This window comes from Aotus nancymaae, unplaced genomic scaffold, assembly GCF_030222135.1.
Source record: "Aotus nancymaae isolate 86718 unplaced genomic scaffold, 86718_ANA_hifiasm-v0.15.2.pri h1tg000046l, whole genome shotgun sequence".
In the NCBI taxonomy this organism is placed as follows: Eukaryota; Metazoa; Chordata; class Mammalia; order Primates; family Aotidae; genus Aotus; species Aotus nancymaae.
The window spans coordinates 26,654,789-26,669,668 of NW_026988460.1; the positions used below are offsets into that span (position 1 = coordinate 26,654,789).

At 44.5% G+C, this 14,880-nt stretch overlaps 1 protein-coding gene across 1 annotated transcript in view; it reads right to left on the reverse strand.

Moving 5' to 3' along the window:
• CFAP92 (cilia and flagella associated protein 92 (putative)) overlaps positions 1-14,880 on the reverse strand; it is a 66,896-nt gene that overhangs the window by 24,085 nt on the left and 27,931 nt on the right. The window contains exon 10 of the mRNA XM_021676153.2: positions 1,563-2,467. Coding sequence (XP_021531828.2) covers positions 1,563-2,467 — 905 coding nt within the window. The remainder of the gene's footprint in view (positions 1-1,562; positions 2,468-14,880) is intronic.

Here is a 14,880-nt window from a genome sequence, read left to right on the forward strand (position 1 = left end):
TGCTCTGAATCTATAGTTCAAATGTGAAGATAAGTTGAGCCTTCAGAATATTGAGTCTTTAGACCAGGCACAGTGGCTCATGCCTGTAATCCTAGCACTTCGGGAGGCCAAGGTGGGCGGATCACAAAGTCAGGAGTTTGAGACCAGCCTGGCCAATATGGTGAAACCCCATTTCCACTAAAAATACAAAAAAAAAAAAAAAAAAAAAAAAAAATTAGCCAGGCGTGGTGGAATGCATCTGTAGTCCCAGCTACTCAGGAGGCTGAGGCAGGAGAATCGCTTGAACCTGGGAGGCCGAGGTTGCAGTGGGCCGAGATTGTGCCACTGCATTCACTCCAGCCTGGGAGACAGAGCAAGTCTCTGTCTTAAAAAAAAAAAAAAAAAAAAAAAATATATATATATATATATATATATATATATATATATAGAGAGAGAGAGAGAGAGAGAGAGAGAGAGAGAGTCTTCAAATTCATGAACATATCTCGCTCCACTTATTTATGTTTTCCTTAATGTTTCTTGAAGTTCTGTAATATTCATGATAGACATCTTTCACATCTTTTTGCCAAATTTAGTCCTATGAATTTCATATATTTTACTTTTAAATGTGTTCCAATTTTTAAAATTAGTTTTTGTATGTAGATGGTATTCAGGAATTTAATAGATTTTTATACTAATTTTTGTATTCAATACCACATTAAATTATCTTATCTGAACATATTTTTGTGTTTTTTTGAATTTCTTATAAATTTTTAAATATATTGGTACAATTTGAAATACATATCAATGTCTGCAACAACTATAGTTATGTCAATAATTTTCAGGCATTTTTCATTTCTAATATAAGCATTTAAGGCTATAAATTTTCCTCTGACTAATGCTTTAATATCACCCTACAAATTTTTATTTATTTTGAGGCAGAGTCTCACTCTGTTGTCCAGACTGGAGCGCAGTGGCGTGATCTTGGCTTACTGCAATCTGCCTCCCAGATTCAGGTGATTCTCCTGCCTCAGCCTCCCAAGTAGCTGAGATTATAAGCGTGTGCCACCACACCTGGCTAATTTTTGTATATTTACTAGAGACAGGTTTCACCATGTTGGCAAGGGGCCACCTGCTGAAGCCCAGAATTGGACACTTTACTCGCCTCTAGTGTCCCCACTGAGTGGCCCGCAGGTGTCCTGAAGGCCTTCAGAGAAGGGCAACTTCCTGCAGCCTAGGCAGCCCCTCCATCTTCAGAATGATCTTCCCTGGGCCAAGCTGAAATCTAATACAGAATATTCTGCTCCTGGTTAGCCACAGTGGCCCTTGGCTCAGAACCCTGAAGACAGCCCTACTCTCCTGGACCCCTCAGTCATCTTAGACACTCCTGAATTCCTCCCTGCAACCAAAGGCAATTCAGTCTTCAAGTCCAATGACTAAACCCTGATAAGTACCTCACAATGAACCCCGAAAGCAGACTCACAGATGAGGACGCTGAACCTAGGCCTTGGCTCTGAAAGACCTCTCCACTTCCTCAGCATCAAGATGCCATCATTTTTATGCAAAATGTAAAACAAACCACCTACCAGCCTTGGTGGCTCTCCCACAGCTGCCTCAAGCCTTGATTGGCCAGGCCTTCCAGTACAAAAAGGTGGGTCTTCCCATCCAGCAGATGGAAGCCGGTGAGCACATCCAGGTGCTGCTGCTCCTGGACCTGCACACGCATCTTAAAGGCTGACAGGATCTGCTGCAGTGTCCTGATCGGGTAGGAGTCCAGGCTGAGGGCCTTGGCGTTGATCATTGTGATGTCCTGCAGCAGGCTGTGCAGCAGGGAGACCTTCTTGAAGTCAAAGACGAAGATGATGCGGCCCAACTGGGAGTCCCCGAGGTCGGGATCCGCAGCTCTGGCCCCAGCCCTCAGTGGCACCGAGATGTCCACTCGCAGCTTGAGCTGGGAGTTAGCTTCAAGGTAGTTGCCCATGGGCATTGGGCTGTGCTGGTGGCCATCTCTTGGGACCTCAAGCCCCACAACCTTCCTCTTCCCACTGTTCTGGCTGCAATGTGTGGGCTGAACCTCACAGCTGTGGATGGGGACGGCCAGGTTCAAGTACTTGTGGCCAAGGAGGAGGTCAGCAAAACTGACCCGGGCGATCCCATAAGGGTACCATATCTTGTTCTGGGACTCAAAGGGGTTGTTCTCTGTCTCTCTGGGAGAGATGAGGGCCTGAAAGTTGAGGTATGAATCCAGGGGGTCCTCCCCAAACAGCACAGGCTTCCGAGAACACTCCTCTGACTTGCGGTCCCGGTCGTGAACTTCCACCACCATGGGGGGGCCCTCCAGGTATTCCCTTAGGTCACTGGGGTGCAGCGCCCCAAGGAAGATGACATTGATGTCCTGGAAATGAACGTGGGTTCCATGGGGCTCCCCCTTGGTCTTGTGAACTGGAGTCTTATGGAACTGGTACTTGCAGTACACGGGCATGCACAGCCTCTACAAGAGAGCAGGGCCACAGCAGGTCACCTGGCCGCAAGGACTGTTACTCAGCCCCAGCATGAGGAGCTCAAATCCCAGTGCCAGGCTCACTACTGCCCCTGAAGCCCGAGTTTCCTCATCCACAAAATATCCATGAGAAAGCCTACTGTGCAAGGCCATTACCAGGACTGCAGACATCACTCATGTGAACGACCAGGCTGGCGATTGGCGTAAAACAAGGACTCAAAAAGGATTGGTCATTATTTTTCCTTCAAAAATGTAAGTGCCATGAAGACAGGCCATGTGTCTTTTTTCACATCTGTACTTCTAGTTCCTATTCCAAGGAGGGCACAGAAAAGGTACAGAGAAGCGATTTTTAGATAGGAAATCCCTGTTTTCCAAATATACATCTGGGGGTCGGCATAGACCCTTTTAGCAGAGCCACAAGTGCCAAGCTGAAAACCGACACCCTGGGCAGGAGAGAGCCTCAGAGAGCACAGGGAACCAGATGGAAAGGAAGAGCCAAGCTGTGCTGAGGGACAGAGCAGGGACATTTGCATGTTTTGACCTTGGTGCTAAGGTTTTATTATCACAAACTAAGCCTTACACAAGTCTGTAGTCTGAATTTTTATCTAAAGGTACTATTTATTTTACACTGAAGCTGAGAATTTATTCTAAAATAATCCTGGATTGGCAGAGCTCCCAGAGCAGTGGGCAAAGATTACAGAATACCTTGAGATACTCACTTTCAACCTAGGCCTCAAAGAATTCCCATCAAGAAAATTCCATTGAACATGAGATCATGGTAAAAAATCACAAAACACCTAAAGACAAAGGCACTACTAGTGAAATCAGATGCACCAAGGCATAAGATATTAGAATGATCAGAGACATAAAATAAGGATCTTTGATAGGTTTAAGGAAATAAAGACTATCATCAAGGTAAAACCTATTGTATTTCTATTTATTTGTAACAGGCTTGTCACAGTTGAGAAAGCCAAATACCAAATACACAATGGAGACACCGAGAACCAAACAGATTTTCTTTGCAAAACCCTTGAAAGACTTGGAAATGGCAAACCTAGTCTCTCTGGAACTGGCAGTAAAATGGAAAGGCTGGGGCAGGGAGGACTGGGTGCAAGTTCCTTAAGAAGCAATCAGATCTCTAGGTGTCCTCCCAGGGGCTCAGCAGAAGTCTATTAGTTTGCTCTCCAGGCAAAATGTAAATAGGGGGGTCCTCAAAATTTCAAAACACTGATGAAAACAAAGAGGTAAATAAATGGAAAGGTATACTATATTCATGGATTGGAAGACAGCATAGCAAAGGTGTCAACCCTCCTCAAACCGATCAGTTTACAGATTTACAAATGTAATGCAATTCCAATCAAAATTCCAGAACAACTTTTTGTAGATATTGATAAACAAATTCCAAAATTTGTATAGAAGAGCCAAGAAACTGGAAAAGCTAAAACAATGTTGAAAAAGAAAACTAATTTTCAGTTAAAAAAAAAAAAAAAAAGAAACAGAAAACTAAAGTTGGAAGAACCACTTCACCCAGTTTTACAACTTACTACAAAGCTACTATAAGCAAGACAGTGTAGTGCTGCTGAAAGGACAGACACAGACCCACAGATCAGAAAAGAGAACCCAGAAACAGATCCACACAAGCATGGCTAATCTATGTTTATCAAAAGTGCAAAAGAGAGAGAACTTCAACATAAACCTCATATACAAAAATTCATTAAAAATTGATCATAGGCTGGGTGTGGTGGCTCACACCTGTAATCTCAGAACTTTGGGAGGCTGATGCAGGAGGATAGCTTGAGGCCAGGATATGTGAGGTTTCAGTGAGCTATGACTGCACACCTGCCTGGGCAACAAACGAGACTGTTTCAAAAAAGAAAAAAAATTGATCAAAGATATAAATGTAAACTATAAAACTATTAAAGCATTGAGAAGAAAATGGAAAAAAAGTCTGTGACCAGGGGTTAGGCAAAGAGTTCTTAAATGTGACACAGACACAAAACAAACAAACAAAAAACAAAACAACAAAAACGAAACAAAACAAAAAAATGTGGCACAGAAACACAATGCATCCATGAAAAAAAAAGTATAATTTGGACTTAAAATTAAAAATTTTGCTCTGCAAAAGACACTGTAAAGAGAATGAAAAGATGTGTTTGTCACAGATTGGGTTAAAAATAAAAGAGAATGAAAAGACAAACTATAGACTGGGAGAAAATACTAGCAAATAGCTCTGCAGCCCCAACCTCCTGGGGCTCAGCTGATCCTCTCACCCCAGCCTCCCTAGTAGCTGGGAGTACAGGTGCGTGCTACCATGCCCCACTAATTTTTCTTTTCTTTTTTCTTTTTTTTTGTAGAGACAGGGTTTCATCATATTGCCCAGGCTGGTCTTGAACTCCTGATCTCAAGTGATCCTCCTTCCTTAGTCTCCCAAATTGCTGGGATTACAGGCGTGAGCAACTGTGCCCACCCCAGAATTTTTTTTTTTTCCAAGACAAGATCTCTAACCACTGCTCAGGCTGGAGTACAGTGGCTCAATCTCAGCTCACTGCAACCTTTATCCCTGGTTCAAGTGATTCTCCTGCCTCAGTCTCCTGAGTAGCTGGGATTATAGACATGTGCCACCATGCCTGGCTAATTTTTGTGTTTTTAGTAGAGATGTGGTTTCACCATGTTGGCCAGGATGGTCTTGAACTCTTGACCTCAAGTGATCTGCCCACCTCAGCCTCTCAAAGTGCTGGGATTACAGGCATGAGCCACCATGCCCAGCCTAGAATATATATTTTTTAAAACTCCCAAAACTCAGCAGTAAGACTGTAAACAACCCAATTGAAAAGTGAGCAAAGAGTTCCCGTTAACCTTAGGCACAAAGTCAAAGATGGCAGGGAAGGGACGCAGCCAGCGCTGATGCTCGGAGGCCTCCAGGGATGGAGAGTGGCCTGACTGGCGACGGCACAGGAGCCGGGCTGGTGATGAAGGTCAAGCAGGAGAAGCCAGAGCGGCTGCTGCAGACGCTGGTGCCGCAGGCCATGCTTGCGGAGAAGGACAACATCTTCCAGCAGCACCCGGGCCTCCCTCCACGCCAGACCTTGGGGTGGTCTCGAGCCCTAGGGGCACAGGAGGAGTCTGGGAGTCCCAGGTGGGCCCCTCCCGCTGAGCAGGATGCGGGGCTGGCAGGCCGGGCTCCCGGGGCAGACTCTGGCCCCCTGAGCCCCGCGCTTTCCGCCGGTGAGGGTCATTTCGTGTGCCTGGACTGCGGGAAGAGGTTCAGCTGGTGGTCGTCCCTGAAGATGCACCAGCGCACCCACACCGGGGAGAAGCCGTACCTCTGCGGCAAGTGTGGCAAGAGCTTCAGCCAGAAGCCAAACCTGGCGCGCCACCAGCGGCACCACACGGGCGAGCGGCCCTTCTGCTGCCCCGAGTGTGCGCGGCGCTTCAGCCAGAAGCAGCACATGCTCAAGCACCAGAAGACGCACTCCCGGCTGGCCACCCACTCCTGCCCCGAGTGCGAGCGCTGCTTCCGCCACCAGGTGGGCCTCCGCATCCACCAGCGCGCGCACGCCCGGGACCGCCAGGGTGCCCGCGCCGGCCTGCACGAGCTGCTCCGAGATGCGGTGTCGCGCCGGGCCTGTCGCCTGCGGCCTGGGCCGCCGCGGGGGCGCCCCGAGTGGGCCTGGCTAGGACTCTGCCAGGGCTGCTGGGGCCAGCCCGGGGCCCGGACCGCCGTCTCCCGCCCCTCAGGGCCGGGCGAGCCGCGCCAGTTCATCTGCAACGAGTGTGGCAAGAGCTTCACCTGGTGGTCGTTGCTGAACGTCCACCAGCGCATCCACACGGGGGAGCGGCCCTATGCCTGCCCAGAGTGCGGCCGCTGCTTCAGCCAGAAGCCCAACCTGACGCGGCACCTGCGCAACCACACGGGCGAGCGCCTGCACCCCTGCCCGCACTGCGGTCGCGGCTTCCGCCAGAAGCAGCACCTGCTCAAGCACCTGCGCACGCACCTGCCGGGCGCCCAGGCAGCGCCCTGCCCCAGCTGCGGTAAGAGCGCGCCCACCAGCGCGCCCATGCCGCTGCCCAGCCCGCTGTCCCAGCCGGGGAACCGGGCGACCAGCCGCAAGCCGAGGTCATTCCGGGCTTGGCCGCGCGGCCGCGGAGCTCCCAACAGCCCCCGGGGGCCCGGGACGCACTGTGGGGCCGGGGACGTGCAGGCCTGGCAGGGCCTGGCGAGCCGCGCCAGTTCATCTGCAACGAGTGCGGCAAGAGCTTCTCGTAGCGGTCAGCGCTCACCATCCACCAGCGCATCCACACAGGCGAGCGGCCCTACCCGTGCCCCGAGTGCGGCCGCCGCTTCAGCCAGAAGCCCAACCTGACGCGGCACCGGCGTAACCACACGGGCGAGCGGCCCTATCTGTGTCCCGCCTGCGGCCGCGGCTTCAGCCACAAGCAGCACCTGGTCAAGCACCAGCGCATGCACCGCGCGGCCCCTGTGCCCAGCGCCAAGGAAGAGGCGCGCTAGTGGGCAGGACCCCCGCGGACCCGTGGTGGTGGTGGCGAGGGATGCCACAGCGGGACTGGTGAATTCTTCAGAGCTCTCAAGGCCTGAGAACAGTTCCAGAAGCATCCCAAAGGGTGCTGGGAAAGGTCCCAGCGTTGGTTGAAGGGAAGATCTGAGTTTCCCACAGAAGGCCTGGATGTGACCACCCTCTTCAGAGGTTGGACCTCAGGCTTCAAGCACCGAGTGAGGGGTCTGTTGGGGACACTAGGAGAGGCTCCTGGTGTGAAGTGGCTCGAGTCTGGACTGATCAGCTGTGACATCGCCCCACTCAGGCTGCAGGATGGCCGGGGGTTGCCCCTGTGGGAGAATCGCCACAGACTCGGTGATACCAAGGATGGAAGCCAGAGGCCGTGGCAAGGGAGAGCCAAGCATATTCCCAGCACCAGGGCCAATACTGGCACGTCGTAGGCATCCAATAAATATTTTTGGAAGGAAAAAAAAAAAAGAAAAGTGAGCAAAAATTTGAGCAGAAATTTCACCAAATGGGATCTAAAATAGCAAATAAACACATGAAAAGATGCTCAACATCATTATCCATCAGGGAAATACAAATTAAAACCATGATGTGATAACAATACACACTTCGTAGAATGGCTAAACTTAAAACCAAATACTGACAATACCACCCTTCTGAGGCCAGGCACGGTGGCTCACGTCTGTAATCCCAGCATTTTGGGAGGCCGAGGCGGGCAGATCATGAGGTCAGGAGTTTGAGAACAGCCTGACCAATATGGTAAAACCCTATCTCTACTAAAAATACAAAAATTAGCTGGGTATGGTGCCATGCGCCTGTAATCCCAGCTACTCAAGAGACTGAGGAAGGAGAATCGCTTGAACCTGGGAGGCGGAGGTTGTGGTGAGCCAAGATCGCACCATTGCACTCCAGCCTGGGTGACAGAGTAAGACTCCATCTCAAAAAAAAAAAAAAAAAAAAAAAAAAAACCCACGAAACACACACACACACACACACACACACACACACACACACATTCTGGGGAGGTAGAGAGCAACTAGAACCATTGTTCACTGCTGGTGAGAACGCAGAGTGATCTAGCCACACTGGAAAAATGGTGGGCAGTTTTTCATAGTCAGGCATACACTTAACACAGAGCCTAGCAATCTCATTTGTGGGCATTTACCCTAAGGAACTGAAAACTTATGTTCCTATAAATACATATGTACAATGCTTTTAGCAGCTCTATTCATAATTGCCAAAAACTAGAAGCAACCTTTTTGTGTTTTTTTTCACATTGGGTAATTTCGATTGTTTTATCTTCAAGTGTACAGATTCTTTCCTCTGTCCATTTGTCCATTCCATTCTGCTATTGAGCCCATCCATTCAGCTTTTTAAATGAGCAGTTATTGTATTTTTCAGTTCTAAGATTTCCATTTGATTTTGTTGACTTTTTTTTTTTTTTTTTTTTTGAGATAGCGTCTTGCTCTGTCGCCCAGGCTGGAATGCAGTGGTGTGATCTCAGCTCACTGCAACCTCCACCTCCCAGGTTCAAGCAATTCTCTGCCTCACCTTCTGAGTAGCCGGGATTACAGGTGCCCGCCAACATGCTTGGCTAATTTTTGTATTTTTTAGTAGAGACAGGGTTTCACCATCTTGGCCAGAGAACACCACAAAGATATTCCTCAAGAAGAGCAACCCCAAGGCACTTAATTGTCAGATTCACCAGCGTTGAAATGAAGGAAAATATGCTAAGGGCAGCCAGACAGAAAGGTCGGGCTACCCACACAGGGAAGCCCATCAGACTCACAGTGGATCCCTCAGCAGAAACCCTACAAGCCAGAAGAGAGTGGGAGCCAATATTCAATATTCTTAAAGAATTTTCAACCCAGAATTTCATATCCAGCCAAACTAAGCTTCATAAGCAAAGGAGAAATAAAATCCTTTATGGACAAGCAACTGCTGAGAGATTTTGTCACCACCAGGCCTGCCTTACAAGAGCTCCTGAAGGAAGCACTAAAAATGCAAAGGAACAACTGGTACCAGCCACTGCAAACACGTACCAAATTGTAAAGACCATAGACACTAGGAAGAAACTGCATCAACTAATGGGCAAAACAACGAGCTAGCATCATAATGGCAGGATCAAATTCACACATAACAATATTAACCTTAAAAGTAAGTGGGCTAAATGCCCCAATTAAAAGACACAGACTGGCTAAGTGAATAGAGTCAAGACCCATCGGTGTGCTGTATTCAGGAAACCCATCTCATATGCAAAGACACACACAGACTCAAAATAAAGGGATGGAGGAAGATTTACCAAGCAAATGGAAAGCAACACAAAAAACAACAACAAAAACAGGGGTTGCAATCCTAGTCTCTGATAAAAGACCTTAAACCAACAAAGATCAAAAGAGACAAAGAAGGGCATTACATAATGGTAAAAGGATCAATGCAACAAGAAGAGCTAATGATCCTAAATATTTACCCAATGCAAGAGTACCCAGATTCATAAAGCAAGTTCTTAATGACCTACAAAGAGACTTAGACTCTCACACAATAATCGTGGGAGACTTTAACACCCCACTGTCAATATTAGACAGATCAATGAGACAGAAAATTAACAAGGATATCCAGGACTTGAACTCAGATCTGGACCAAGCTGACCTAATAGACATCTACAGAACTCTCCACCCCCAAATTCACAGAATATACATTCTTCTCAGCACCACATCACACTGATTCTAAAACTGAACACATAATTGGAAGTAAAATACTCCTCAGCAAATGCAAAAGAATGGAAATCCTAACAGTCTTTCAGATCACAGAGCAATCAAATTAGAAATCAGGATTAAGAAACTCACTCAAAACTGCACAACGACATGGACACTGAATAAGCTGCTCCTGAATGACTACTGGATAAATAATGAAATGAAGGCAGAAAGAAGGATATTCTTCAAAACCAATGAGAACAAAGACAATGTACCAGAATCTCTGGGACACATTTAATGTCTAGAGGGAAATTTATAGCACTAAATGCCCACAAGAGAAAGGAGAAAAGATCTAAAACTGACACCTTAATGTCACAATTTAAAAAACTAGAGAAGAAAGAACAAACAAATTCAAAAGCTAACAGAAGACAAGAAATAACTAAGATCAGAGCAGAACTGAAGGAATAGAGACATGAAAAACCCTTCAAAAAAAAAAAAAAAATCAATGAATCCAGGAACTGGTTTTTTGAAAAGATCAACAAAATAGACCACTAAACAGACTAATAAGAAAAAAAGAGAGAAGAATCAAACTGATGCAATAAAAAATGATAAAGGGGATATCACCCCCAATCCGACAGAAATACAAACTACCATCTGAGAATACTATAAACACTTCTATGCAAATAAACCAGAAAATTTAGAAGAAATGGATACATTCCTGGACACTTACACCCTCCCAAGACTATACCAGGAAGAAGTTGAATCCCTGAATAGACCAATAACAAGGTCTGAAATTGAGGTAGCAATTAATAGCCTACCAACCAAAAAAACTCCAGGACCAGATAGGTTCACAGCTGAATTCTACCAAAGGTACAAAGAGGAGATGGTACCATCCCTTCTAAAACTATTCTAAGTGATACAAAGAGGGAATCCTCCCTAACTCATTTTATGAGGCCAACATCATCCTTATACTAAAACCTGGCAGAGACACAACAAAAGAAGAAAATTTCAGGCCAATATTCCTGATGAACATCGATGCAAAAATCTTCAATAAAATACTGGCAAACTGAATCCAACAGCACATCAAAAAGCTTGTCCATCACAATCAAGCAAGCTTCATCCCAGAGATGCAAGGCTGTATGGTTCAACATACACAAATCGATAAATGTAATCCATCACATAAACAGAACCAAAGACAAAAACTCCAAATGATTATCTCAATAGATGCAGAGAAGGCCTTCCACAAAATTCAAAAGCCCTTTATGCTAAAAACTCTCAATAAACTAGATATTGATGGAATATATCTCAAAATAATAAGAGCTATTTATGACAAACCCACAGTCAATATCATACTGAATGGGCAAAAACTGGAAGCATTACCTTTGAAAACTGGCACAAGACAAGGATGTCCTCTCTCACCACTCCTATTCAACATAGTATTGGAAGCTCTGGCCAGGGCAATCAGGCAAGAAAAAGAAATAAAGGGTATTCAATTAGGAAAAGAGGAAGTCAATTTGTCTCTATTTGCAGATGACATGATTGTATATTTAGAAGACCAATCGTCTCAGCCCAAAATCTCCTTAAGCTGATAAGCAACTTCAGCAAAGTCTCAGGATACAAAATCAATGTGCAAAAATCACAAGCATTCCTACACACCAATAACAGACAGAGAGCCAAATCATGAGTGAACTCCCATTCACAACTGCTACAAAGAGAATAAAATACCTAGGAATACAACTAACAAGGGATGTGAAGGACCTCTTCAAGGAGAATTACAAACCACTGCTCAAGGAAATAAGAGAGGACACAAACAGATGGAAAAACATGTTCATGGTTAGGAAGAATCAATATTGTGAAAATGGCCACACTGCCCAAAGTAATTTATAGATTCAATGCTATCCCCATCAAGCTACCATTGACTTTCTTCACAGAATTGGAAAAAAAGACCTTAAATTTCATATGAAACCAAAAAAGAGTCCGCATAGCCAAGACAATCCTAAGCAAAACACACACACACACACACACACACACACACACAAAAAAAAAAAAAAAAAAAAAAAAAAAACCAAACAAAAAAACCAAAGCTGGAGGCATCACACTACCTGATTTCAAACTATACTACAAGGCTACAGTAATCAAAACTGCATGGTAGTGGTACCAAAACAGAGATAGACCAATGGAACAGAACAAAGGCCTCAGAAATAATGCCACACATCTACAACCACCTGATCTTTGACAAACTGACCAAAACAAGCAATGGGGAAATAATTTCTTATTTAATAAATTGTGTTGGGGAAACTGGCTAGCCATATGCAGAAAGCTGAAACTGGAGCCCTTTCTTACACCTTATACAAAAATTAACTCAAGGTGGACTAAAGAGTTAAATGTAAGATCTAAAACCATAAAAACCCTAGAAGAAACCTAGGCAATACCGTTCAGGACATAAGCATGGAAAGGACTATGTGACTAAAATACCAAAAGCAATGGCAAAAGTAATTAGACAAATGGGATCTAATTAAACTAAAGAGCTTCTGCACAGCAAAAGAAACTATTATCAGAGTGAATGGGCAACCTACAGAAGAGGAGAACATTTTTGCAATCTACCCATCTGACAAAGGGCTAAAATCCAGAATCTACAAAGAACTTAAACAAATTTACCAAAAAAAAAAAAATCGAAAAGTGGGTGAAGGATATGAACAGACACTTCTCAAAAGGAGACATTTATGCAGTCAATAAATATATGAAAAAAGCTCATCATCACTGGTCATTAGAGAAATGCAAATCAAAACCACAATGAGATACCATCTCATACCAGTTAGAATGATGATCGTTAAAAAATCAAGAGAAAACATGCTGGAGAGATGTGGAGAAATAGGAACACTTTTACACTGTTGGTGGGAGTATAAATTAGTTCAACCATTGTGGAAGACAGTGTGGCGATTCCTCAGTGATCTAGAACTAGAAATACCATTTGATCCAGCAATCCCATTACTGGGTATATACCCAAAGAATTATAAAGACACATGCACATGTATGTTTATTGTGGCACTGTTCACAATAGCAAAGACTTGGAACCAACCCAAATGCCCATCAATGATAGACTGAATAAAGAAAATGTGGCACATATACACCATGGAATACTAAGCAGCCATAAAAAAGGATGAGTTCATGTCCTTTGCAGGATGAAGCTGGAAACTATCATTCTCAGCAAACTAACACAAGAACAGGAAACCAAACACTGCATGTTCTTACTCATAAGTGGGAGTTGAACAATGAGAACTCATGGACACAGGGAGGGGAACATCACACATTGGGGCCTATCGCCAGTCGGGGACTAGGGAAGGGATAGCATTAGGAGAAATACCTAATGTAGATGATGGGGTGATGGATGCAGCAGACCACCATGGCGCATGTATAACTATGTATAACTATATAATGTGCACTAAACTAAACATGTGTACATACTGCACATGTACTCCAGAACTTAAAGTATAATAAAACAAACAAATAAATAAAAATCTGGCCAGGCATGGTGGCTCACACCTGTAACTCCAGCACTTTGGGAGGCTGAGGTGGGTGAATCATCTAAGGTCAGGAGTTCGAGACCAGCCTAGCTAACATGGTAAAATCCCGTCTCTACTAAAAAATACAAATATTAGCTGGGCATGGTGGTGCGTGCCTATAATCTCACCTACTTGGGAAGCTGAGGCAGGAGAATCACTTGAACCCGGGAGGCAGAGGTTGCAATGAGCCAAGATTGCACCACTGTACTCCAGCCTAGGTGACAGAACCAGACTCTGTCTCAAAAAAAAAAAAAAAATCAACCCCATTCTATACCAATTCTATAACCAGTGAAACTATCCTTCCAGAATGAAGGAAAAATAAAAATACCCTGAGACAAAGAACAACTAAAAGAATTTGTTTTCAGCAGATTGATCCTACAAGAAAGGCTAAAGTAAGTTCTTAAAACAGAAAGGAAATGACAAAATAAGTCGTCTTGGAACATTAGAAAGGAAGAAAGGATGATGGGATAAGCAGATCCACAGGTAAACATACAAACTTTCCTTCACCCTGTGAGTTTTCTAGGTTATGTTTGACAGTTGAAGCAAACATCATCTCATACGGTTATCAATTTATGTAGAAGAAATATTTAGGAAAACTAAAGGGATCTGAAGGGAGGTAAAGTTTCTATATTTCATTCAAACTGGTAAAATACTGATACCATAGACAGGAGCAGTGGCCAGAATAAAAAATAAAAAATAAAAAGAAATTGATACCAATAGATTGTGAAAAGTTATGTATGCATAATATAATACCCAGAGTGTCACTAAAAATCTATACAAAGAGATATAAATTCAAAAATACTGTAGATAAATCAAAATGGAATTCTAAAACCTGGTCAAATAACCCACAAGGAAAAAAAAAAACAACCCAGAGAAACAAACAGAAGGAACAGGCAGAAAACAAAAATTAAAATGGTGGACTTAAGCTCTAATATATCAACATTTACTTAAATATAATGGTCTAAATACATCAATTAAAAGGCAGAGTAAATAAAGAAATGTGACCAAACTATATGAAAGGGCATTATGCTGGAGTGGGGAAGAGGCCAGTCTCAAAAGGTCACACATGCTGGATGTTTTCACTTATATAACCATGCCAGTTTCCTACGAAGCACCATAAACTGGGGGGCTTACAATGACAGAAATTTATCGTCTCACTGTTCTGAGGGCTAGAAGTCAGAAACTAAGCTGTTGACAGGGTCACGTTTCCCTGGAAGGTGCTCGGAAAGGTCCTTCCTTGCCTCTTGCAGCTTCTGGTGGCCCCAGATGTCCCCTGGCATGTGGTAGCATCCACTTTCCATGTGGCATTCTTTGTGTGTCACTTTGCAATGTCTTCCCTGTATGTGTGTCTGTCTCTGTGTGCAATTTTCCCCTTTTCAGAAGGATACCCTAATGACCTCATTTCAACTTGATGACCCCTGCAAAGACCCTCTTTCCAAGCAAGAGCACATTCTGAGATACTGGGTGTTAGGAGTTCAACATACCATTTTTGGCAGGGGACACAATTCAATTCTTAACAATAACATTTTCAAATTGACCAAAGTATAGAGATGAAGAGCAAATTAGTGGTTAGGGATGGTGGGTGTTCAGAGGTTGATGTGACTATAAAAGGGTAGCATGAAGAT